At 34.7% G+C, this 26,288-nt stretch overlaps 5 protein-coding genes across 6 annotated transcripts; 2 read left to right on the top strand and 3 right to left on the bottom strand.

Annotated features, from left to right (window-relative positions):
• LOC104758287 (protein FAM184A-like) lies at nt 242–3,715 on the bottom strand. The gene is made up of 5 exons (XM_010481124.2): nt 3,409–3,715; nt 2,967–3,113; nt 2,687–2,859; nt 573–2,598; nt 242–459 (listed from the first exon to the last, which is right to left on the bottom strand). The coding sequence occupies exons 1-5, from the start codon at nt 3,538–3,540 to the stop codon at nt 412–414; spliced, it is 2,526 nt and encodes an 841-aa protein (XP_010479426.1). The 5' UTR covers nt 3,541–3,715; the 3' UTR covers nt 242–411.
• LOC109130007 lies at nt 5,583–7,652 on the top strand. Its single transcript, XM_019239138.1, has 7 exons — nt 5,583–6,041; nt 6,611–6,726; nt 6,802–6,840; nt 6,939–7,013; nt 7,153–7,212; nt 7,336–7,400; nt 7,518–7,652. The coding sequence occupies exons 2-7, from the start codon at nt 6,715–6,717 to the stop codon at nt 7,639–7,641; spliced, it is 375 nt and encodes a 124-aa protein (XP_019094683.1). The 5' UTR covers nt 5,583–6,041; nt 6,611–6,714; the 3' UTR covers nt 7,642–7,652.
• Nucleotides 8,211–10,403, top strand: LOC104758288 (probable E3 ubiquitin-protein ligase RHY1A). Of its 2 annotated transcripts, XR_002036169.1 has the most exons (4): nt 8,211–8,564; nt 8,664–8,842; nt 9,059–9,475; nt 10,204–10,403. XR_002036169.1 is itself a non-coding variant. In XM_010481125.2 (3 exons), the coding sequence occupies exons 1-3, from the start codon at nt 8,352–8,354 to the stop codon at nt 9,405–9,407; spliced, it is 741 nt and encodes a 246-aa protein (XP_010479427.1). In that variant the 5' UTR covers nt 8,211–8,351; the 3' UTR covers nt 9,408–9,675. The 2 variants fall into 2 exon arrangements, 1 of the variants encoding a protein (XP_010479427.1); XM_010481125.2 differs by lacking the exon at nt 10,204–10,403 and having other exon boundaries at nt 9,059–9,675.
• LOC104758289 lies at nt 11,065–13,441 on the bottom strand. Its single transcript, XM_010481126.2, has 3 exons — nt 12,681–13,441; nt 12,020–12,367; nt 11,065–11,948 (listed from the first exon to the last, which is right to left on the bottom strand). The coding sequence occupies exons 1-3, from the start codon at nt 13,200–13,202 to the stop codon at nt 11,319–11,321; spliced, it is 1,500 nt and encodes a 499-aa protein (XP_010479428.1). The 5' UTR covers nt 13,203–13,441; the 3' UTR covers nt 11,065–11,318.
• On the bottom strand, nt 19,751–23,305 carry LOC104758290. The gene is made up of 2 exons (XM_010481127.2): nt 22,978–23,305; nt 19,751–22,614 (listed from the first exon to the last, which is right to left on the bottom strand). Exon 2 carries the CDS (start codon nt 22,612–22,614, stop codon nt 20,200–20,202), a length of 2,415 nt encoding a protein of 804 aa, XP_010479429.1. The 5' UTR covers nt 22,978–23,305; the 3' UTR covers nt 19,751–20,199.

Below are 26,288 nucleotides of genomic sequence, written 5' to 3'. Positions count from 1 at the left end.
TTTTTTTTTTTTTTTTTTTTTTTTAAATATACAGTATACTACAGATATACTTGATTACGGGACCCGGTTAACCAATGTGTAATCCAGCTTCGATACTTATTTACATATCCATCATTTTTAAGTTGCAAACTGCAATGCTTTCTTAGTAGTGTTGCAAAATTTAACGTCTGTTATTAAATTTTGTTCGTAGTTTTAGTAATACTTTGCACACAAAGCTTTGTTATCTGATAACACATTGATGTAATCCTTAACAAAAGAAAACTTTTATTACATACACGCTAAAACTGTTACCAAATGAAATTTACACATTATTTTCTTTGAAACTAGCTAGATCCTTATTATAAGAATCTAGATCTAATTGTCCATTTATTATAAGAATCTATATGTTTCTATGTTCTGTTCCACTGCACATTAGTTTCCTCCGGTAGTTTCCTCTTTCTCGGCCTTAATCCATGCAGCCTGTGCGAATGAGAGAACCAAACAGCAAAAAACAAGCTCAAATGATTGTTGTGTTATTAGGAAAAAAAAAAATCAGAATTGTTTTTTCGAATTGCAGCAGAAGGATAGTGTACCTTCTCTCTTTCAAGTTTTGACAGACTCGGTCGAATCGAGTTCCCGAGATCTAAACCACCCCAAGCTTCTTGCATCTCTCTATCCCTTGCTTGTCTTCTTGTTGACAGTGGTATTGCTTTCTCTGTCTTCTCGGTTTCAGGTTTCGTTTTCTGCTTATTTTGGTGCAGGCTTGACTCCCCAAGTCCTAAACCGCCCCAAGCTTCTAGCATTTCTTTGTCCCTCGCTTGTCGTCTAGTAAGAATCGGTCTTGTGACTTCTCCCAAATGCTCAGTAGCTTCTGTTTTCTTGATATCGAGTCTCTTCTGGCTATTGATCTTTGACTCCCCAAGGCCTAAACCACCCCAAGTTTCTTGTATCTCTATATCCCTCATTTGTTGTCTGGTGAGAATTGGTTTTGCCGTCTTCGTGCTCTCAGGTCCCTGGTTATGTTTTTCCCGTGTTTGTTCCAAGCTACCTTCATTATTGTTCACTGAGTTTTCCGTCTCTTCTAATTTAGTTTTGAACCTCTGCTTCTCCTTTTCTAGCTTTGGAACATGTTTCACCAAAATTTTGTCCAAACTCTCATAATCTGAGTCTGTTTTTGCTGCTTGTTTTCTCCTTTGAATCCTCCGATTTCCATAAAGTGCTTCTGATGCAACTTTCTCTCTTTCCAACCTGTGAACCGGTTTGACCAAGATCTTGTCTAAGCTTTCTTCTTGACCCTCAGCTTTATTGTTCAAGTCTACGTTTTCTTTTCCCAATTCTTCAGCCGCCACACTTGAAACAGTTTCTAAATTTCTTGAATCAAGTTCTTCTTGGTTTCTCTTCTTTGCATCTTGGACTTCTTTCTCTAGCTTGGAGACATGTTTTACCAGACAACTATCCAGGCTGGGAACCTCAGACGAACTCTCTTTCTTTCCCGGCTTCTTCACGTTCTCATACATTTTTCCGCAGTTCCTTATAGTTTCTTGAACGTCCTTCTCCAGTTCAGAAACATGCTTTTTCACTAGCAAACTTTCCAAGTCCGGGATAGGATCCATTGACGTTTTGTTTCTGCTTGAGTTCTTCTGGTACTTTCTAGAATTTATTCCTGGGTTTTTCTTGGCTTCTTCGACCTCCTTCTCAAGCCTTGAAGAATGTTTCATAAGGATGCTTCCCAAATCTGGAACAGGATCACTTGCAACACCTTGAGGAACCTTTCTGTCTTTGTCAGAATTTTCCTTTGAAGCCCTTTTGGCTTCATAGACTTCTCTTTCTAATTTGGTCATGTGCTTAACTAGATACTTGTCCAAACTCGGAATCTCTGTCTCTGTTCCATTCCTTGTTGTTTTTCCTTCCATTAAGGACCCGCACTTAGAATCTCTTCTTGATCTTATATCCATTGAAGAAGAATTCCCATGGTCTGAAACGGTTGGTTCCTCGATGCTTGTGGTATGTCCCCTCAAGGCCTCATTTAAACCACAAGTTGCTACTACAGAGGCAAGACTTGAAAGATGATCTTCTTGTAAGCCCTGAAGCCTCTCAAGCAACATATCCAGCAGCTTCTCCCTGCTAAACTTCCCAAAGGACTGCCGCCTCTTGACTTTTAACTGTCTCGTTTTGAAGGATGAAGTCTCCTCGCATTCAGCCACTTCTTCATCAACCTTGTGTAGAATTCCCAGTTCAGAATCTGACTCAGTGTCGCATTCTGAAGACATCTCAGTGATCTCATGATTATCACGCACATCAGGATGCTCGCTGATTTTCTTCAGAAGGTCTCTAAACTCAGCTTTACTGACAGAGGGGGAGTTTGCAAGCCTAGCGAATGCAGTTTTAACAGCAGCAGCTACTTCTTTATCCACATCAAAGGCAGTTTCGAAAGACGCAGTAACGGTATGAGTAGGAGATCCCCTTCCATGTGTTCCTGATGTTTCGATACGATATTGTTTCCTCGAGCTATTTGGTTTATCATGCATTATCACTCCCATTGCAGATGCCGCTTCAAAAGCTTCTACTGCAGCCTTTTCTGCATTTTCCATTAAAGTTTCTGCTTCTGTACATGGAATCCTATCAACAGGAATCAATCCTATAGTAAGAAAAGATAAAAGAGGCACCACAAATAAATTCTTCAAGATGTTAAAAACCTTTAAATTACCTAGCAGCTCGAAGTATTCTACACCAAGATGCTTCAACGAGAGCAGCTTTACGGAGCTCCATGGCTTTACCTGCAGCCTCCCTCACAGCCATCTGTTCCCTTACAATCTTACAGTAGTGTGGATTAGAGTCGCCAAGAGTCTCATCCAGCGTCTGGTTCATTCCTCCAACCTCCTATACAACACCATACAATCAAATTAAATATTCAAGATTGGACTAAAATGTAGTGCTAGTTGTTCCCAACCAGTGGGAAGTATATATAAACTAGAAAGAAACATTACCTGTAGCTTCTTAATCTTCCTATTCAAGTATGAATCCCCCTTTCTACTCCGAGGGAACCAGCCAAGAGGTGAGGTTTTACGTTGAGAAGAAGACCTCTTTGATTGTGATTTCCTAATCGCTGATGATGTCTCTCTTGGTGACTTGTTCTGAAACGAAGACAATACCATAACAGGATAAGCACATTAAAACCTTAAAATAGAGATCAATCAAGTGCGAGTAGCCTCTAAGCACCATGACTAAGGACTAGTTTCAATAGTGAAGAGATATCATCAAATTCAAGTAATTAGGTATGTTTAAGCATCAATTCCACAATACGAGAGCCTAAATTACCAAAACCCTAATTTCTACTCAACAGCAAGAAAAAAAAAACTCAATCATATGGGAGAAACAAAATCGATTAACCGGAATGAAATTAGATCTGTGACTCGAAACTGAAGTTACCTTGCAAGATTTCGAAGGGGACGAAGAGAATTGAAGAGGATCAGAAACACCGGCGGCGGCGGTTTTCTTGTCAGAGAGTGAAGAAAGACATCCCAAATCCAAACAACCGAGATCCATGGCGGCTTTGATCATCTTATCCTCAAATTCGTTGTATCAACTTACTAATAAGCGTAAGAAGAAGAAGGATTCAGATTAAGCGTTGAAATCTTTGGAGAAAAAATTCGATTGGAGAAGACGAAAGAGAGAGAGAGAGAGAGGAGAAGAACGATTTGATTGGTGACTCTTCTCTTCTTTTTCTTTTTAATTGAGTTTTAGGGAAAAATTATACTACAAAATGTGGAAGTATCAGATTAAGCGTTCTTCTTTTTCTTCTGTTCTATCATTGAAATTTAACTTATTTACAAAATTAATATTCTCATATTTGCACAAAAAAAACAATAAGTTACATAAGGAAAATCAAAATCGATTACACTAATGATATACCTAATTTATCTGTACCAATAATTAAAAAAAATCAATTAAATTCATAAATTATCTCTCTCAATAACTAAAATATTCCTAAAATATCATTACGAAATCAGTTTATTTTTTCCTTCTTTACTTCAAAGATTTAAATTTTTAGTGAAAAATAATAATAATTAAAATCGTAATAACTAAATATTTCTATAATATCTATACAAAATCTTGAAATACTGCAAATAAAAACTAAATAAAACACACACACGACTATTTAATTAGATATTTCTTATGTAAATATTAAATATTTTGAATTCTTCCTCTCGGTAATATCAAACATCCTTTCGATGATGGCGTTGGATCCGAGCGCAAGAAGGAGCAAAAGTACCAATGAGAGAACGCCAAAAGTTATGACTACAATTTTTGTCAGGAGGGAAGCATCTTTGAGCTGAAGCCCGCAAGTCACTCCACCGGTGATACTAATGACCGCAAATAAACAACTGACCACCGGATGAAGCAAAAATTTGTTGAGCTTTATGGACTCTGCCTTAGCCATCTTGTTCACCGCCGTTACCCAATTTGGAAGTAGCCGTTACAACGGGATATTTGAATTTTTCATTTTTTTATTTTATTTTATCCCACGCAACTTTTTTTCACTCTCGAACGGTTCGTTTTGGGATGAATAATCTCATGTCTGCGTGTTCACAATATTAACGCTAGCCTTTAGCTTATGAATCGACTCATGTCTTTGATAGTTCCTCTATCTATATAAACAATGCAAATTATTGTTTCGAAATTTAGCTATAAGACCAAAATAACAAAGAAACATATTAAAAATGTAATGATTATGTAATCTTTGCAAAACCTCCAAAAACGCTAGACCATTCAAATCCAAGATTAAAATAAAATTATAGAATAGGAAACAAGATTTAATACCGGAAAGTTTAAGGTCTCCATCTTCGAGAACCGGGACTTCACCAAATGGCTGCAAAATAAAAAAGGAAAAGAGAATGATTGTCGTTAGAACACATCTGTAGTTAAATTTGGTAAATGTAATAGTTAAGAGTTGTGTAGTGTAGTGTAAGAGTTTACTAGGTACCAACCCGCACTATAAGCAGAATAAATCGATTTAAATAAATTGTTATGAATAAAATTATTATTTGAAATTTACGATTCGTTTGTATAAAACAAAATATGTAAGTCAAGTTTTTTTCGTTTATTCAAAATAGCATTTATTTTCTGTAAAAGACGTTTCACCCGTGAAATATTTGAAGTTAGAAAATAATATTTAGGCGGTGTAAAAAGCTTCGATGTCTTTTTATGTTTCTAAAAAACAAATTCACATATTTTATGTTCACATTATTATCTATATCACTATACCATTAAATAGATAAAACAATATTTTTAGACTAACCGATTTAATTAAAACTAATTCTAAGTCTAAAAATGTAATGATAAAATAATAAAAGTGGTAAATAAATGAATAATTTTTTTCCTTGTTTGTGAAATATAATTTACTTTTAATAAGTAAATAAGTTATGACAATGATAATTAAATATATTTTTGGATTTAATAATTGATTAAATATTTATTTTAAAAAATATCGAAAAAATATTGGTCATAATATTTCAGTGACTTATTTATGTAAATAATTATGAGAAATAAAGGTATTTATTAAAAAAGGTACATGAGCTCTCTAAACGAAACATCTCAGCTTTTTTATGAGAGTGCTATACGTTGAGAGTAGAGAGAAAGGTTTTGGTTTTCAAAATTCACCAGTAATCCTCCGGTCTACGAATACAAGTTCGAACTTCGAAGTCAAGACCTTTTTCATTGATACCAAAGATAGCTGCCGAATTTAGAAAGAACCAGCCATAGTGGAGCTTCATCTTCGAACCAGCCATAATGATTTCTTTTTCTATGCACTAGCTTAGTTATTATCGAGTCCGATTGTAATCTCCGTATTTATATCCCTTAATTTTCAAAAGGAGTATATATTAATAACCAGTAAGGTAACCTTTCGGCCTTCTAAGAGTTGCTTATGGAGATTGATAGTTGGCTTGAAGCAGACGACGGCGGCTTGGATTGAAGATTGGATTGAAGACGACGGCGGCTTAGTCTTCTGATGGTGTAAAGCAGACGGAGAGATCCACTGGGAGACGAATCGAACAGAGAAGGTTTGTCTTCTCATCTCTTACTTATTGCATGTTGTTAATGTTAGGGTTTAGGATTAATTTCGATTTGATTGTGAGAGTGGTTAATGTTTGATGTTCAATTGGTTTTGATTATAGTTTGGAGGGTTGACTGGTTTCGGCTAACTGTTATGGTGTGATTATAATTCATAATTTTGGAGTGACCTAGCTTAAAACTGTTGAACCATTAGGGACTAGCTTTGTAACTGTTATGGTGTGATTATAATTCATAATTTTATGCTTTACTAGGATGCTAGCTAGCTATCAACCTTGATTTCTTTGGAGTGACCTGTTCCATTGACTGTGTTGTAACTTCAGTATACATACTGATCCGTTATCTCTTAAGATATGTGTTCATAGAGAGTCCGAACTGATTGTTTCATTGTATAGGGGTTGGAGGCCTTCATACAGAAACGTTTTACTTTCAGTGAGAAATAATTTGAATATTCCATGCTCCAATCAATTGCCAACCGAAGACCTAGAAGCAGAGATTTTTCTTTATCTTGTTGACAATTACTCAAGGTATTTGGGCTGACTCCTTAGTTTGGCCGCAGGCTTTGTTACAATTGAGTGACTCCTTAGCTTAGAACTCGGACTCAGTAAATGGAAAGTTGAACTACTTGCTGCATTACAATTGGGTGCTACAGAGGTCCAGTCTATGATTCTGAAGGTAGTCTTGTTTTAAGGTGTTTTTACCTTAAGAATGCCATGTTAGTTCTCAGGCTTACATGTATTTTTCTTGTAGGGTGGTGGCATGATCACATTTGCCAAAGTTTATCAGTTTGTATGAAATCGATATCAGTTTGTGTGTTTAAACCTTCTTCTTCTTCTTCTTCTTCCCTGAGGCGATACAAATAACTGGTGTATTCTGGCCCTGTATAGTTGGCTAAGAAACTATCGGGAAAAGTCTTCACTGAGGCTGCCAACTACCAGATTAGGAAAGAGATGCTAAAACAGGTTTGCATTTGTATTCATTTCATCATACTGCATAAGTATTTTTACATCATCACTCAGGCTTTTGAGAAGCATTTAGACATATGTGTGTCACATGTCAATGATCTGACGATATTTCCATACATCAAACCTTTTTCTACAGGGTGGACAGTTAGCCGCCGTTAACTTGGAATCTCGAGCAGCTCTGCTTGCAGCAAAGCATGTAATTATTCTTCCATCTATAGTTTTTCTTTTTTTTCTCTTCCTATCTATTGCCTGTGAGCTATATTCATTACATAAATTATGTTACCACAGTGTGAATACGTGTACCTTTAATTGAGAACAGGGCTTTGCAGGAGCTGCATCAAGACACATTGGCTTAAGAACAGCGATGCAATTACTCGGCCCCATGTAACATTCACATCCCTAATCCTAAATAGCATAGCAGTTTACATTACATATGCACATGGATCTCTGCTTCTTATTCTTCTTAGGTTACTTTTTATTTATTCGGACAATAATCTGCAGGATGTGGGGGACGTTATTGGCTGATTTGGTTATTCAGATGCTCGAGACAGACTACGCTAGTTTATGCACATGTGGGGGAAGTGTTTTTGTTTTGTCATGTTTTGTAATATTCCAAATTTTGTAAAATATGTTTAATATTCCGAATTATGTAAAATTTTATTGTTTTCTGTTTAATGTAATATAAATAATATAAATATTTTTTTATACATGATAGATTAGTAAAATTTGATAATTAATTAACAAAAATAAAAAAATATTATTTAAATGAAGAGTAATTTTTATTGGGTTACTCTAGTGGAGGGATGATTTTGGTTAAGTTCTAAGTAGATTGCTTTACTTATTTTAGTATTAATTATATAATTAATTAATCCTTGAGTAACCCTCTCAAGTTGCTGGAGTAATGATGCTCTTAGGTATTAGTTAACTGTCTGTCAGACTCATTAACTCAATAACAACCAAAAGATGAGTTAATTAACAAAGTGGCAATAAAAAAAAACACTAACAAAAGGAGGGAAATTTTTATTTATCTTAAACCAACTTGTAAACAGCAACTATAGTACATTGACTTAGTTAACTGACTAAACAATTAATGGACTTCAACTGGATAGGCCCAAGCTTAATTGGGCTTCTTACCTTACTTATCATTACAACGACACCGTTTTCGGAAATGTCTTTCTTCAGACAAGAACGAGTGGGATGACGTCATCTTTTCACTGCAGTTTCCTTTTACTTTTTCTTTGCAATGCTCTCTCTGTCTCTCTCCTCCTTATCTCATCGTCTCTGCACTTGTTTCAGAGATCATATTAACGAACGAAATCGGTGATTGATCGGTGCATGACGAGCGCATCAGAGCTCTTCTCTACACGAAGATCTCGTCCAGGTCGATCCGACCCGGATTTAGAATCCGATACTTCTTCTTATCGACACCACTCACACAATCATCATCGCCGTCTCGGTACCCATCACCATAACCAACGTCATGATTCCGACGGCTGTGATCTTCTCCGAAGACCCACTCCACGTCTCCGACGCTTCTGTCACCATACTGTTAAGTTTCCTTCCTCCAAAGAGTAGTTTCAATAGTCGTATGAATGATTAATGAATCTGATCCAATTTATTAAAATCTCTTTTAATTTGTTAATTCAGGAACGTAGACCTATTCGTGATGTTCAAGGCACCGCTCAGTATTTGAATACGGAAGATACTGACACTCAAAGTAGCAGCTTTGTAAACCTAAATGGATCCGAGAGGCTTCCTGGAGCTGTTCTGCTCGCAAGGGCAAGACTTTTCGAAAGATTAAGAGGTGTTTCTTTGTCTGCTAACAGGTCTGTGTTCTTTATTAGAGGAAACCTCAAGGCCCAATAGTAATGGATTGAGGTTTCCTCTAATATTCTTAACCCACTGAATACTTCAGCGTAAATATCAGTTTTTGTGGATTCTTGCTACTTAGTCTATACTTAAAGATCTTTCTTTGGAGCTTCTTTTCACAATTTGGGGTACTGAAGTTGTATTGGTGTCAACTATGTTTTTCTCTGATTCAGTCGAAGCAACAGAGTATCATTGGGAGATGAGCAAAGGGAGTCCTCATTTCATTCTACAGATGTTGATCCAATTTTTCAACTAGAAGGGCTTCAAGTGACCAATGAATGTAACAAGAAACCGCAAGGTCTTACTCAGGATGCTATTAACTGTTTACACCAGCAAACTTTTAGCTCAGCCGAAGTTAAAACTGAGATGAGAGATTGTAGCATATGTTTAGAGAGTTTCACTAAAGACGACACGCTTATATCCTTGCCCTGTACCCATAGCTTCCACTCTTCTTGCTTAAACCCTTGGCTAAGAGCTTGTGGAGATTGTCCTTATTGCCGTAGAGCCATAGCTCAGGAATAATAAGACTTGTAAATAGAACATTTACCCTACTATAGCCACGTCCTTGTTTTAGCTCTAGACAACCTTAAATCGGTCTTGGAGTTTTGTCGCCCATTTGAGTGTTTTTGGTTGTTGTTCTGTCACGTGTTTTTGTTTGTAACGGTTTTTGTGTGCCATTGGGTAGTTCAAGCGTTGGATATTGTATGCTGTGAATCTTTTTAGTTCTCTTCACTGAGATCTCTCTTTTAATGTCTTGTTGGTTATCAAAGCGACCTTTTTTTTGACCAAATCTTGATCCAACAATTTGGTTATCCTTTTGAGTAACGCTCAACAACTCTAACGTTTTCATTTTCAGAAACTTTGATCGTCTCAATCAGGCTATGCGTTTACAGCTTTGTTTCCTCTTTCAAAACAATGTCATTTTCATACATCCATGTATGTTACGTATATTGAAGTCGAATAATAAAAGATGCAATCAATATATAACAACTTTTAAAAGAAAGTTATGTCAAAAAAAAGAACTTTAAAAGAAAGTTAAGGCAAAAAAGAGAAGACAGTTGTTCAAAAAGCTATTTTTTTGCTACAAAAGCATACAAATATGGACCCATTTCTCTTCATAAATTCATAATCATATCTTCAATTCCTTTCATAAAATCCCATTTATATGTTCCTAACTATCACTTTCTTTATTGGGTACCTAACACACCTTACTCTCTGACTGACCACTAAAACTAACTATACATACATTAAGAATGTTTCAACTTTTTTTTTATATNTACTATAGCCACGTCCTTGTTTTAGCTCTAGACAACCTTAAATCGGTCTTGGAGTTTTGTCGCCCATTTGAGTGTTTTTGGTTGTTGTTCTGTCACGTGTTTTTGTTTGTAACGGTTTTTGTGTGCCATTGGGTAGTTCAAGCGTTGGATATTGTATGCTGTGAATCTTTTTAGTTCTCTTCACTGAGATCTCTCTTTTAATGTCTTGTTGGTTATCAAAGCGACCTTTTTTTTGACCAAATCTTGATCCAACAATTTGGTTATCCTTTTGAGTAACGCTCAACAACTCTAACGTTTTCATTTTCAGAAACTTTGATCGTCTCAATCAGGCTATGCGTTTACAGCTTTGTTTCCTCTTTCAAAACAATGTCATTTTCATACATCCATGTATGTTACGTATATTGAAGTCGAATAATAAAAGATGCAATCAATATATAACAACTTTTAAAAGAAAGTTATGTCAAAAAAAAGAACTTTAAAAGAAAGTTAAGGCAAAAAAGAGAAGACAGTTGTTCAAAAAGCTATTTTTTTGCTACAAAAGCATACAAATATGGACCCATTTCTCTTCATAAATTCATAATCATATCTTCAATTCCTTTCATAAAATCCCATTTATATGTTCCTAACTATCACTTTCTTTATTGGGTACCTAACACACCTTACTCTCTGACTGACCACTAAAACTAACTATACATACATTAAGAATGTTTCAACTTTTTTTTTATATCACATCAATATCATCATGTCTTTAACAACATTAAATCTAATATGATTCAAATTCAAACAACTTGGAACGGTTTAGTCTGGTTTAAAACCAGGACATTTGAAAGAAGATGGAGAAACTTACTTTTCCATTAATTGAAAATTTATCAAACAAACAAAACAAAAATGAGACAAATTCATCACTTAAGCAACAACAATTCTCCTTCTCTTGTTGCCACCGTTTTTGCAAATCAATCCCATCACCTTACCCAAAAAAAATTGAAGGTGACAAAGAAGAAAAGAAAAAGACAAACGAAAACTGAAATAAACCAATTGTGTAATCAAACTCCTAATATGTAAGCTGTTAAACAAAAGTGGTTAGTTAGTTTTGATTTCAAGGCTTAAGGCTTGTTATAAGCATTACTATGCACAGATTGCATCTTCCCTACAAAACTCAGACGTCGATATGCCAAACCGGATTCTCGTGGAACCTTCCTTTCTCCAAGGCTGCTACTTTAGCTCTATGTGCTGTTGTTGCAGCCAATGCGATGGAGCTCTTCCCTTTCTCCTCTTGACCCGAGTACTCGCATGCTTCAGTTAACGAACCAGACCTAAGATCAGCAGGTGGGATAAAGCAATCTGGAGACAGACCAGGAACATCGAAAGCAACTTCTTCAATAGTCCATCTTTCCTCCATCTTTGTCCTAGTGTGGCTCATCGCCACTTCCCCAAATCTGAAGAGGGTAACAACAGAGCGTCCAGAGTGAGCAATCATGACCCCTTCGACTTGTTTGTAGTCGTCTAGAGACGAACTGATTGTAGTCTCCCAGTAAACAGCATCACCATCATTAGATTGGATTCGAGTCAACTGAGAATCCTCGATTTGAGCTAAAAGCCCTGTTCTTTGGCTAAAGTAACCAAAGAGGATGTGTCTAACGATCTCTGCTGGTCCTTCACTCCTCGCCTTTAACGTTTCAGGGTCAGTGCATAGCTTCAGAATGAAACAATCTTCACCATTCACCTTCCTCTCTCCAACACACTTGGATTCAGCAAACATAGTAGCAGTAGTTCTCGGATCAAGTCCCTGATTGATCATTAAACATAATAAGATAACCATTGGATTGACTTCAAAACACATGCGGTTAGAGGATAAACCTGAAGAGCACGGCGAAGAGGCCTGACGGGTCCTTTAGCAGTGTGAGAACCAAGCCAAGGAGTATGTCGCCAAACGAGCTTCCCATTGCAGCCAGCACGAACCTTACTACCACCAACAGAGAGCTCAACATACCACATATCAGGATTCATCTGCCAGAGAACGAACCCTCCAGTTTCAGACTTGGTGGAGTTCCGGTTTCTAACAGTTCCAGTAGGAGTTTCGAGCTCTGAAGTGATCATCTTGAGCTTACCCATAGCATAAGCGTTTTTAATGGAGTTTGTTAACTTCTGACCACCACAACAAGCCGCCGTGTACTGTTGCAAAATGTACTGCGCAGATGATGTTTCCTGCAAACAACAACACAACCCACAGAAAAACAAATATCACACAACAATACAAAAAACTGAAATTTTTTTTTATTTATTATTATAGTAAATCAAATTCTCATATACAACTCAAAATCTGAGTATTATATGAATCAAACCCCCACCAGATAATGACAATACTCCACCAACCAATCCAAAAAAATCAACTAAAATTAAGAAATTTTCAATAAAACAAGCATCACAAACATGCCCATATTCTCAAACAAGATCTGGAGTCTAAAGATTTATGAATTGAGGGGATTAAAAACTTCAAATTTATGAATGAGAGACTAACAATGGGAGAATCTGTGATGGTGAGGTGAAGGAGATGAGTTGAGGAAGAGACACTAATGGGAGCGAGAGGAGCTCCCATAACGCCAAGGAGAACCCTCAGATCAGACCTCCGAGAAGCCGGAGTGTTGGAAGGCACGGAGGGAGCACGTGACCACTGACCTTTGACCCAATGAGTAAGACCCGACCCGAGTCGTTTCGAATCCCCACCAGTACCACCACCAGGAGGCATTTCACCGTTATCATCCGGATCAGGACCTTCCATGACAGGTCTTAAACTACCGGATCTCCCAATCAACGGCTCCGGTTGCGGCAAGTAAAGACCTCCTCCGCCGCCGCCACTGCAGCCGCCGGAGCTAGCGAGTAGTTTCTTTCTACCCCAGAGAAGAGCTTTCATATGTGTTAGGTTGTTATTTGAGCGTGATGGGCTTGCGGAACGAGAACGTGGTGGTCTGGAACGAGAAGGTGATAAGCCTCTTACCACTTCGTCTCTCAGTGTTGAGAAAAACCCTTGCTTCTTCTCCATTTTTTTTTTACAAAATGCAAATAAAAATGCAACCTTTAACTCTTTCTTCTTCTTCTTCTTCGTAACCGAAACAAAATGGAAAAACCCTAATAAAAAGAAACAGAGAAGCCGGAGAGAATGAGAAGAAGTCGCAGCGGAGAAGGAGAGAGAGAGAGAGTATTTGTTTTGACGATACTTTTAAAAGGACCCAAGTGAGTGAAGAAGCGAGAGAGAGAAAGGATTTGTTTTGTTGCTAAATGACTATTTTACCCTCTTTAGTGCTATTTTACAGATATATAAAACGCGGCTATGTAAGTTGGTGTCATTGTCATTTGTGTCAATGCGTTCGTTTCGTTACTTCGTTATCAACTCTTAAGTTTTTGCGATGATCATTTGATTAGTTTAGGTGTGAAGAGGCCTCAAATCGAGGTTACGAGAATAGAAAGAAAAAAAAAGAAGGGTAGATAATGTGTTCGTGTTCATCATTTAATTCTGAAAAATGTGGTGGAAGGATCAAAGGATGTGCCCATCATAGTAAACGTCAGTCGAAAGAGACTAATTTGTGAGAGAGAACTTGACTTCTTCGTGTGGGGTGAGGGATTTGCAAGTGGCGCCGTTAAGGATGGTGTAGACTATTTTGCATCGTCTTTGATTTATTAATGCTTTTCTTTTACAAAAATTTGTAACTCCTAAGAAATCAGTCAGCCTTTTACAGGGCATATCTTCGCGACAAGTTCCACAACTTCAACCAAGTTGAAGTGGACTTTAAATTTATACTCTATTAGTTTCATAATATATGATATTTTAGAGAATATTTTTGTTTCACCAAATACGTTGTTTTCAAATTTCTATGCAATTTTAAAATTAATTTAATTTTTTTATGTTATGCAGTATTGTTTCTGATTGGTTGAACTTGTTAAAAGTAAACACTTCTTAATCTACGTGATTTTAGTTAAAACATTCTATATTTTGAAACAGAGAAAGTACTATATATCTAAGCTAGTTAAAGTACATAAGAATTTTTTTTATCATTCTACAATAATTTCCGCTCAAGTTTTTGGAAACCTCAATAATGCTTTTAGAGGGGTATTGAACTTGACAATTTAAAGGATTCTAGAGGATTCTTAAAATCACTTGTTATTCAATTAATGATTTTTAAAAATCTTTAAAAATCCTATGTTATTCAATTTAGAATTTATATAAAATCATTTAAAATCATGTACAATCTCTTGTTATTCAATCAATAATTTATAGAATTCACTTAAAATCTAATGTTATTCAAAATATCACAACTTTTTTTTGGAATGCTACTTTGAATGATTTTAGGAGACTTTTTTGGTTTTTTTAGTTGAAAAATATGACTAATCAAATCCTAGGGTATGAGGTAGAATTTTGTAGGATTTTGAGACGAAAAATATCTATAGGATAGAATAGAGCATAGACATACGGTATACCTCAATCAACATAATTTTCCGGGAAATCAAAATTGTGAGAGAAGGATGATTGCAGAGAGAATATTGGGGGCTGGTAATGGTTTTTCTTTTTTCACTTGCTTGTTCATCTTCTTCGTCTCTCTCTCTCTCTCTCTCTCTCTCTCTCTCTCTCTCTCTCTCTCTCTCTCTCTCTCTCTCTCCCAATCACTCACGCTTGAAAAAAACAAGCAAAGAAAGAAGATTTGGCTAGTGCCCTTAAGGTCATCTTGGGACAACCGATGAAACCTCACCGGTTGATGTCACGACGATACTCACTTTCAGTAAAGGATCCATGTTCAATTCTCCCAGCAAACCTCTGAAAAGTTGATGACCACGAGCCTAATGCTTCTTTCGGAGCTATTAGAAAGAGAAAGGAAACATCTTGATGCTTGATGCTCATGACAAAGGCAAGAGTCCCTTCAAACCTCTACATCATTATTATATAAGTTTCTATGATCCATGTCAATAATAAACGTAATCATGAGTTTGTGTAGGTGTTTTAATTAGGTGGAACTATTGGCGATTGTGCGGTGATATTACGAGCTGCTTTAAGAGCTCCCATGCCTTCAGCATTTTTGAAGATCTTAATTAAACCTCTAAGTCATAACTAAACCTTTTGCTTTAGGTGTGCAACTTGACTATCTAAAGTTAAGCTTATCTAGTAAAAGTGCATTTTTAGTGTGTAAGAAATAGAGCATGTCGTGTGTCAGTTAGTTGTTAGCTTGCTTTTGGTTATAAGCTTGTATGAAAAAGATGTATGATGTATGTTTTTCTAATGAGAGAAGTTTAAGAAAAAATGTATATTACTCTTTGTTTTATCTCAGAAATCAAAAACAAACAACAAACTGCAGAAAACTCAACAGATAGCAAAGAGAATGAGGAGTTTGTTACCTCAAGATTGACCAGAAAGTCCAAACAATGATTGACTGCAGAGCTGCCTATAGTCACAGTTAGACATACGAGTGGGCACAAGACAGTTCTACAAACTTCATTGCCAAGAATAACACAGGACATTTTTGATAAACATTTTAACTACTAAAAGATGAAAACATAACTCCTACATTCAAACATTAGTGTAGTTGAAAGAGGCATGGCATTAGAACGACCAAGAAACCAACTAAAAGTCAACGACAATGTAAAAGAAGTTAAAAGGTTTGTTGACAAAATATTCTAATAAAATCATCCAAAGTCTAATGATAAAATTCTCCCACAATCACACTTCATTTTCTTTTAAAAAATATAAAAACTCTAAAAAATAATCAAATCTCCTAAAATCTCACTCAAATCTTTTAAAATTTTAAAATTTTAAAATCCTATCAAATCCTTTAAAATCTAAGTTTAATACCCCCTCTTAGATTCATGACATATCTTGTCCAAACCTCTTATTTTCTTTTCTTGTTTTTTTTTTAAACAAAAATTCAATTCATTTGACAATCGATACCAAAAATTGAAAATAATACCACTAAATTTCTTTCAATTGATACCAAAAAAAAGAAGAAGAAATAATTCAATTCATTTGACAATTGACATTTAGCATTAATTTGCCGCAACCTTCAAAAATAATTAATTCGTTTCCCCTAAAATTAGATGAAGAGTTAAACTTTTGATACAATGCCGTTACACTACTAGAATGTGTCAATGTTTTATACTTTATACTAACTCTATGAATATGACTATTTATATAATTTAACTCATTATTGTTTTCTTTATTGAGTTTTCTTCTATCTCGTGAACTAAATCTCATCACTATCATCAAACAAACTTTCCTGTTCATTGAAGATACGTAGACAAACGTTGTTTAATGAGTCCAATCATATCATCTTATAATCCTTCCTGTCAAGTAATGAAGGATAAAATATGTACATGGTATATATATAGTGACTTGGGAGTATTGATCAATTTAGTAATATACAAGTTCTTCGATTAATACAATGTTAAGATATCGGTTATTTAGTGTAAGTTTATACATTGATAAAATACACAACAATGTTAAAGTTCAATTAATCCAGGTGATAAAATCGAAGTTATATAGGCTATAAAACAAGAAGGTAGGTTAATAAATTATGATTGGCCAATGTGATTGATAGTTTAATCACTTTGAAACATGTGATTAAAGTTAAACTAAACTTAAACAAGATACCACGTGAATATCTTCGAGGTTCTCGCTTCTAACGGTCAATAGAGCCGAGAAACAAAAGAAGACACACACACACAACCTTCTTCTTTTAACCAAATAAAAATAATACTGTAATAATAAACTCATTAACTTATTATTTCCACTGTTATTAAAAGTGGTTACAGCTAAGTTATGATTCGTATTTAACAACATATTACATATATAACCTTTTGGTCCAACAAAGCTATTGCTATAAAATATATTCATCACGACATGTCTCCCCAAAAGCCAAATTAATTAGTAGGGACATTAGTGTGCATGTGTGATTCACCGATTCTTAAAACGATGTTACTCAATTACACTCGAATGGTCTTTGACTCGTAAACCTTAATAAACCCTGACTAAAAGAAAATGTCTTGACGATCTTACTTTTACACTTGATTAACCCACACTTATCCCATTCATAAGCAATGAAAGATGTGTCCATTTTCCCAAAAGAAACAATGAAATGTGTGTTACTACTAGGTATTTGTTTTCCTTTTCTTACATCAAAAACTACCCTAACAATATTATTATTCCAGCTAGTAATATACAAAATGTTAACTCATTTATTTCTTTTTTGATATTTAAACAAATCAAGAAAATGGAGTAATTTGATTCTCTTTGCAAATACATTCTGGTAACAGATTTGTAGATTAAGAGATGGAATATTGTTTGGTAATTTCCACTTTCCATTGCATTTAAAAGTCAATTACATGCATGCTAATGTTATTTGATCAATAGAAATAATAGCATATTAAAAAATATTCCCTAGCTCTTATTCACTCACTCTTAATTACCAATCAAAATTTGCCATGTAATCTAATTGCACAAATTAAAATACCTATTATTATCTAAATAAAACAATTAAGACATATATATCCAAGATCTCACCATTTTCATCAATATTTATACGAGTATTTAACGTATATAATTGTTTTTGTTGATGAATTAGCAATAAAATATTTGGGCTAGTTGGTAGTGTATAGTTGTTATATTGCTGAGGTGGTGGGTTGAAAATAACATTTTGAAAGCTGGTGATTAAAACGTCCCAAATTTGAAAGTTGGTGATTTTTTTGACATTTTTCCTACTCTTTATTGGCCCATTATACAAATAATGTTTTAGGGGTGTATTTGATATATAACTTTAAAAGATTTGGTGGCTGTTTTAAAAATCCATGTTAAACAACTAATAATTTTTAAATGTCTTACCAAATCTTATGTTATTGAACATAAAATTATATAAAACTGATTGAAGTCACTTAAAATCTCATGTTATAGAATCAACAATTTGTAAAACTAAAACAAATCCATTGTAATTCAAAATATATTTTCTTTTTGAGAAAGTTGTGAAAGGATTTGAGTAGATTTTTACATCCACTTTTACTCACAATCAATGATTAAAAAATTTACACCTATATATGTGTTTTTTTGGAGATACTTCAATATAAAGGGGTGTATTGGATTAGGTATTTAAGAAGATTGTATGCGGGTTTATAATATTTGGTGAAATTTAGGTGAATTAATTTAATTCCAGGATATCTAAGTGATTTTAATGAGAATTAAAAATATTGTTAATGATTTGGTAAGATTTCATCTTTAACACCATCTACTTCAAGAAATTAATCGGTCGGTTTTAGGACATTAATCGACCAAATTTATCAAAAAATTTAGTTTCAATTTTGACCTCTAGATTTGAACTGGTCTCTCAATTCAATGATCTTGACATCACAAATCCTAATTTTAGTTGAAAAACTAATCGGCGTAGTCAATTCGTCTTTCCAATCTGTACCTAGATTCGCTTATCGTCGTTCATTGTGAAAGGCTTTTTTTTAGAGATCGGAAAAGAAGAGAGATCGGGATTACAATTTGAAATTGTGACCGTTTGAAATCGGGATTATAATTAATCGGAAATTATACCGTTTACATAAATTGAAATTTGGGATCAGGCTGCAGACCGTTATTAAGTATTTTTTTGTTTTCTTTAAAGGATTTGCTACTTTATTGTTTGTTTTTTGGTAGGATTTTTTTAAGTTACAAATATGTGATTTTCAATACCGTAAATTACAAAATGCTCAAGAAAAATTTTCCGCTTTGGACCACCATTTTTGTTCGACCGGCCCTGATTACATGCAATATTGTTGTATTAATTTATAATATCTTTAGTTTTATTTATCAATATCATTACAAATTTTGGAGCCTCTATTATATCATATTTTTTTGGATTGTGGTATCAGTAAAAACTTCTGAGCCAACCAACACCACATGGCATATCCATTAAACCAATTGGTTAATAACCATAAATTTGAACATAAAAGTCATAGAGTAAACTTTTAACTATGAGACGATCCGAGTTACGTTCGGTACACATATTTGAAAAATCGTTATAATTTTTTTCCGTCGTCACTTCACTCTCCAGTTCAAATCGTTAAAATAAAAATCAACTTATTTGCTATGAAAAAGACTTCACTCTGGTTTTCTCTAAGTATCACAAAATATGTTTACATTTCAGGAAATATCGTATGGTCATGTGATAATTTTTGCAGAATCATTGTTGCAACGTAATAGCAGAAAACCAAGGGGACTCACCCAAGTCAGCATACAAATCCGTGGTGAGAGTCAAACATTGCTCCACACACTTCAGGGGAAGAATACTGCAAAACAGGAGAGTGAAGTTTTAGTGTTACTGTATTTCATTAGATCTGCTTAACCAATAAAAGTCGTTTGAAAGCATTTAATGTCAAATATTGACTTGCCTTTGCATGGAGGAGGAAAGAAAAAAAATTCTCCTTGAGCTTGTAAACTTGTTAAATATGATATCCAGGCCAAAGTCGTCAAGCACAACACCTATAACAGCAACTGAACAAAACAAAGAGGTAAGAGCACGGCAGAGAATAAGTGGCAAGATGATGGGTTATTACCTCTGCTATAGCAATCTCTGAAAGAAGTCAGGCTGAAACATTTGAAAGAAACGATCCCATATGTGTACCACAATGTCGTCGCCACCAGTACTAGCTAGTCTCTCACCAGATCCTGACCACTTGAGACCACAAGCCTCTCGAGTGTGACCTCTGTAAGTTGCCACGACGTGTGATCTGATACGCGCATCGCTGTTGATGATCCTTCCGTGGAATTAATGCTCCACTTGTCAGGATGTGGTTGTTCCACATAGTTTTCTGTGTTTTGCAATTTTGCATCGAAAAGGTTCAGGCTTTCTATGGCTTTCTAAATTGAATTAAAACATACAAACTGAGTTCAAAAGATACAAATGGAACACTTGAAAGCAAACAAGTCTACAAAAGATACTAAAGCAAAAAATCTAACACATGTGAGAAATGATCATTTGATATTCTACTTGCATTTGACTGCCCCAAAACAACCTCCAACACGCCTAGATCAAACTATATTCTGCGATGTTTCTCTGTTTTTCGGCTCTCCTTTCTTTTAACCATGCCACATTTTGTTGTGCCTTAATAATACGCTCCTCTATTGACAATGACAGCACCATCAGCTCTTGAACACTCTTTCTAATGAAAGCACTATCAACGTTAAACAAACAGTCTTGTCCCTGGCTTCCTTCCCGTACAGCTATGTGAGTGTTTGACTCCTCAGATGGGATTATGACCTTATTCTTATATGCTTTGCTTGTTTCATCTCCAGTAGTGCATCCAGAGGCAAAATTTTGACGAGGGCTTGGATCATTGTTGTCTGCATTTAATGCTAGCTCCTCTAATGCAAGCTTTTTCTGGATCAAACTGTCATCATCAACATCATCATCTACCTTGTCAGCTTCACTACTACACAACCTCTCATCTGAGCTCGCCTTTTTTCTTGCTGTGATACCATCTTCTTGGAGTAACCGGTCTGGTTCCTTACTGCAATCATCATAAGTAGTCATCTTCTCTGCAAAACTACCATGCACATCAAGCTCATCGTCACAGGTTTGCGTTGTCTCTGGTGGTGACACAAGGATGTCAACTACTTCTCGATTACCACCAAGAGGAGAATCTGAAGAATTGATTTCATTAAATGGGCTTGGAAGCATCGCTGCTTTGTTTACAGTCTTTTCATTCCTTTGTTCTATTTCTGGTGGTCGTAAGATTTCATCTCCATCACATCTTATCGAAGCAAACTTTTGACAAGTCCTCGAATCATTGTTATCCGCCTCAAGTCTACTCTTTTTACCAAGCGGTTCAGAAGCATAGGTGAGGCTATCATTTTCATCGTTCTCACGAACTCGCTTCATGTTCTTCCGTTTCTTGTCATGCGCTTGCTTCATGTAGTGGCGTCTCATCTTTGTTGATACCTTAACTATCTTGATTCCAACACGTCTTCTTCTGCTTATCTTAGAGCCAGAAGGAACAAGACTAGTATCATCACCTTTGATGTTTGGCGCTTGCAATTTTAGAGCTGTTTCAACAACCTGCGTCGCGTCTGAAGAAATTTTGAATTCTAGAAACAACGCTCTCCGCCACTCACAGAACATTTGAGTAACACGAGGTATTGCAGAACGGGAAGGAATGTACAATGTCAAATCATCAATAGGCTTATCATAATCATTCCAAGCTGCCTCCTTCGAGAGGTTGCTCCGGTTAATATGAGAAGGAACATCCTGAAGCATCCCAAACTGTAAAGCCACCCGATTGGGGAAGTAATGCTCCACACAGTCAATGCCAACAAGCTCAGACACCTTGATGCAACGAGCAAAAGACAAATATTCATCATCAAGACTGGGACCTACATGAACTATCATCGCTTTTTCAGGGTAAAATTGAGGAAACTCCCAGCATTCCACAGCTTGTGTGTATGGGCGCAACTCAAAACTTTCCGTCTTCGAGTTGTTGTGAATCTCCCATGCATTGCTTGTAATCTGTTTCAGCTTATGCCAACGGGCCAATCTTGGCTCACCCTTTTGCATCTGATTAGGTTTTGGCTGTAGTTCCCTGAATCTCTCCCATGTCCAAACTTGGACCAATTTAAACAAGGCAGTCAGACCAATCTTGAGGATAATACTCGACTCCTCGAAATCTCTAATGTGGTTTCTCAAGAGACTTAGCTCTGCATACAAGTGAGCAAGAACAGCAGGAGCAAGAGCAGCCCTAGTACCTCTTGAAAGATGAACAGCAATTGGAAAAATGTGTTCAGAGTGATGATAATACCGTGATGGAAACACAAAGTAGCTAAGCCATGATACAAGGAAAGCAACATGCTCAAGCTCATCACCACTGTCCATGAATCTCTCTATCCATGCTACTTGGTTTGCAGAAAAGCCTTTCTTTCTCTTAATCTTCAGACATTCTTTCTCCAGTTTCGCCTTTGTCTTCTTTCCTGAGATATCGAGAGAAGCAAAAATAGGCAAACCCAAAACAGTGAAACCTAAAAGCACCATAACGTCTTCTAGTGTTATGGTTGCTTCACCCCAAGGGAAAACGAAGGTTTTGGTTTCAGGACACCATTTCTTAGCAATAGCCAGAACAAGATCTATGTCTTTAGGGATTTTGACTGTGGATGCCATGATTGCTTCAAAGATCCCAGCTTTTCTCCAAGTGTGTTCGTGAACATATGACATCTTCTTAGCCCAAAGCTTGAAATCTTTGTTCGCAAATCTCCAACCATAGAAAGAAACACCCATAGACAGAGCCTTTGACTCAGATCTTTCAATGGAGGTGGTGAGACATGGTTTTAAAAGTTGGGTTTTTCCCCTGTTAGATCTTCGAGCAAGAGCAGAATAAGTTGATCTCTTTCCCACGTCAGAGGGTTCTTGAACCTCATCAAGCATGTCATCGTTGTTCTGTTGAGAAGACATCTACAAAACAAAACCTTTTTCAAACTCACATACGCATCTACAAGTTTACACCAAATCCAACAGGAACCAACTCAAAAAGTTAGCTCTTTATGAAAAAACAATTTCTAGCTAGGGGTCTACAAGGTAAGTGCCTAAAATGGTTCTGTAGCGACTAAGACCTCATCACAGAATCAACTCAATAACAATCATTCAAACTCATCTTAACCTCTGTTTTTCTCGAAATGCTACTCCAATGATTACACAGACACAAGGACAGACTCATACAACATAAGACTCAATCACACAGAAGAACCTACTCGAACCAAAGCAATCTCGAAGTAAATGCTAAGTTTAAAAAAAAAAAAAAACAGAACAGAGACATACCTTGTTAGAAGATGTCACAATGTCGGAAACGGAGTCGCTTAACGGCACCGGAAAGTATCACGAATCGTCCAAAGTTGAGTCAGCGTAGTTGCCGTACAAGATCAGAGAGATTTGGGTTTCTCGAAAGGAAGGAAGAAGCAAGCAGTATAGAAATTGAGAAAGTAGGGTTTTTTTAGATGGGGACGAAGAAGATAAAAGATAAAGTTTTGGTTTTTAATCTCATTTTTTAATTTTTTGATTGAGTGTTTGAAATGAGCAAAGAAATGAAATGATGTTGCAGGGGGAGGAATGGGAACAGTTTCTTTTTAGGGAGATTGACACACCGAGACAGAAACTTCTTTTATTAGGGCAACTCCAACCATAAAACACCAAATTTTGACACTAAATTTAGTGTTTTGGTGTTCCAAAAAGTTTTTCATCTCCAACCACAACACCAAATTTCACACTAAAAACAAAACTTTTGATTATTATATTATTAAACTAAAATTCTTTTAATAGTTTAATAAAACATCAAAATTTATATAAATGATTTATTTCAATTCAGTACAACAAAGAAATTAAAATAATAGAAAATACTTTTTTTTTAATTAAGAAATAAATGATATATTACTAATTTTCAGAATTAGTAAATTCGAACCATAAGTGCTTAATTAATGCATTTCGAAGTTCAATATGTGCTTCACGGTTTTTAATCTGTCTGTGTCGAGCTAAAAATTCTTGAAATCGAGCATCATTGTCGCTTGCCATTTCAACTTCTACAGTTGGATCTTCGACTCTTTCTTCAATAGGTGCGTCCACATCACGTTCATCCTCTATAATCATATTATGCATTATGATACAAGTGGTCATTATATCATGTAACACTCTCTTACTCCAATATCGAGCATCCCAAAATCAAGAAGATTTAGTTCAAGGACAACAATCTCAAGGTGAAGACCAACCAAATTTTAGTCAGTACTATGATTATCTTAGTGGAAATAATTTTCCTGGAAATTAGATTGTTGTTCAAAATTATATTATGTATCTTAGTGATTTTAGCTTTTATGTTTGTTTAGTTTTAATTTTGTAATATAATGTTTTTATTATTTTATTGAAGTTTAGTATGAACTTTTAATCTTATTAAATTTGATATTTATTTTAAAATTTAATCGTAATTATTATTTTATACTATATTAATTATAGTTACTAATTTATATTACTAAATGTAATAAGATAATTTTAAAATATTAATAATATATCAAGTTTTTAGTTGATTAACAATAATTTTAATATATTTTTAAATAAAAAACATGAATAAAATAATATATATACTTTTGGTGTTTTGTGAATAGTGTTACACCAAATATGGTGTAACACTATTCACAAAACACAAAAAAATAGAGATAGTGTTTATTTTGGTGTATGGTTGGAGAGCATTAACACTATAATTTGGTGTTTTGGTGTGCTCGTTGGAGTTGGCCTTATAGACACTTTATGCTATTGGAGCACTTTTTTCTATTGTTCACTATTTTTTTATTTTAGACACTTTATGTTATTGGAACACTTTTTCTATTGTTCACTATTTTTATGACAAATTTAACCTTACCCAAATATAAATAAAGAAAACAAACTAAAAAGTAACCAAACCAAATATCTTTTTGTCTTTATCTCATTTTTCTTTCTTACTTTGTTACTTGCTTTCTCTCTCTCAACCAAATAAAAAAGTAAGATTTAAGACAACTCTCTCTTTATTTCTTGTATTATCTCTTATTTTCCTTCCCTCTTTTTCATTGCATGTTTTTTTTCATTCTTTATATCCTAAACTTTAGATCATAAACCATAATCAGGAATTTAATTTCATAGCAATTTTAACAAATGTAGCCAAGTATGAAGAATTTTTACTAGAAAACATGAAATTGAATAATTTTTGACTCCTTGTATTAAATTGTTTATAAATTATCAAATTCATTGATGTTGTTCTTAATTGATAAAGAAATATTTGAGAATTATATCACTAGTTTTTGTGCTAGAAACACTTAAAAAGCATAAAAATTGAAACTCTCTAACCAAGTGTTAACTAGAATTGTCCACTTTTTTCTATTCTTCACTTTTTTCTTTATCTTTTTCTTGTTTATTTCTCTCTCTGTTTGTAATCATTTTATTTAATTATTATGACATATATTTTCAATTTTGCTTTTATGATTCATTATAATTTTATTTTTTCTACATTTTAAGATCCATTTTACTATAATTAAAAATGAATAATTGTGTTACATATTATCCAATTATAGTTGAATATTTGTAAATTATTATGTGGATACTTATTTGTGGATACTTTTTTATGGATACTTATTTGTGGATACGTTTTTGAATATTTTTTTTGTGGATATTTTTTTGTGGATACATGAGAATGTCTAATTAACATAATAATGCATTGTTTCCAATAAGAATGTTTCTTTAATGGTGTCCATTATGTATTATTTATGTGGACAACATTCTTTACAAAATTGGTGTCCATTAATTTGTATGGAGCTGATTATATTTGTATCTTAAAAACTAGGTTTGTATAATGAAAATTTTATGCCATCATGTGGATGAGGTCCTATGGATACTGATTAGCTATACATTATCTATTTATATTTGAATAATTGTTCGATATTATGTGGATGGTTAACATATCTAGATGAATACTTACTTTTGGATGATCAGAGAAAAATATATAAATACCTGATTATTCAATTATAGTTGAATATTTGTTAATTTTTACGTGGATGCTAAAAATGTCTTATTATGTAGATACGTATTTGTGGATACTAATATCTTATTTGTGGATACTTATGTGGATACTTATTCTAAAATCAAATACACATGGATGATGAGTTATACCAGTCCACTAAAAACTACTTGTGTTTTGGTGAAACAATTGTTGTTAACTATCAAACAATTTTAACCTCATCATATCCCCTAAAAAACTACGAATGAGAATGTTCATTATATCCTATCCTAAACCCTAAACCCTAAACCTCTAAACCCTAAACCCTAAATCCTAAATCCTAAACCCTAAACCCTAAACCCTAAACCCTAAACCCTAAACCCTAAACCCTAAACCCTAACACCTAAATCCTAAACTTTAGTCCTTAACCTTAGATCATAAACCATAATCATAAATTTAATTTCATAGAAACTTTAACAAATGTAGTCAAATATAAAGATCTTTTACTATAAAACATGAAATTGACCTACCCCAACCTGTAAACCCTGAACTTTAAATTAGGCCAAATTTTTGACTTCTTGCATTAGATTCTTTATAAATTTCCAAATTCATTGATGTT

This window comes from Camelina sativa, chromosome 17 (assembly GCF_000633955.1).
Source record: "Camelina sativa cultivar DH55 chromosome 17, Cs, whole genome shotgun sequence".
In the NCBI taxonomy this organism is placed as follows: domain Eukaryota; kingdom Viridiplantae; phylum Streptophyta; class Magnoliopsida; order Brassicales; family Brassicaceae; genus Camelina; species Camelina sativa.
This window is presented reverse-complemented; position numbering and strand designations above follow the sequence as displayed.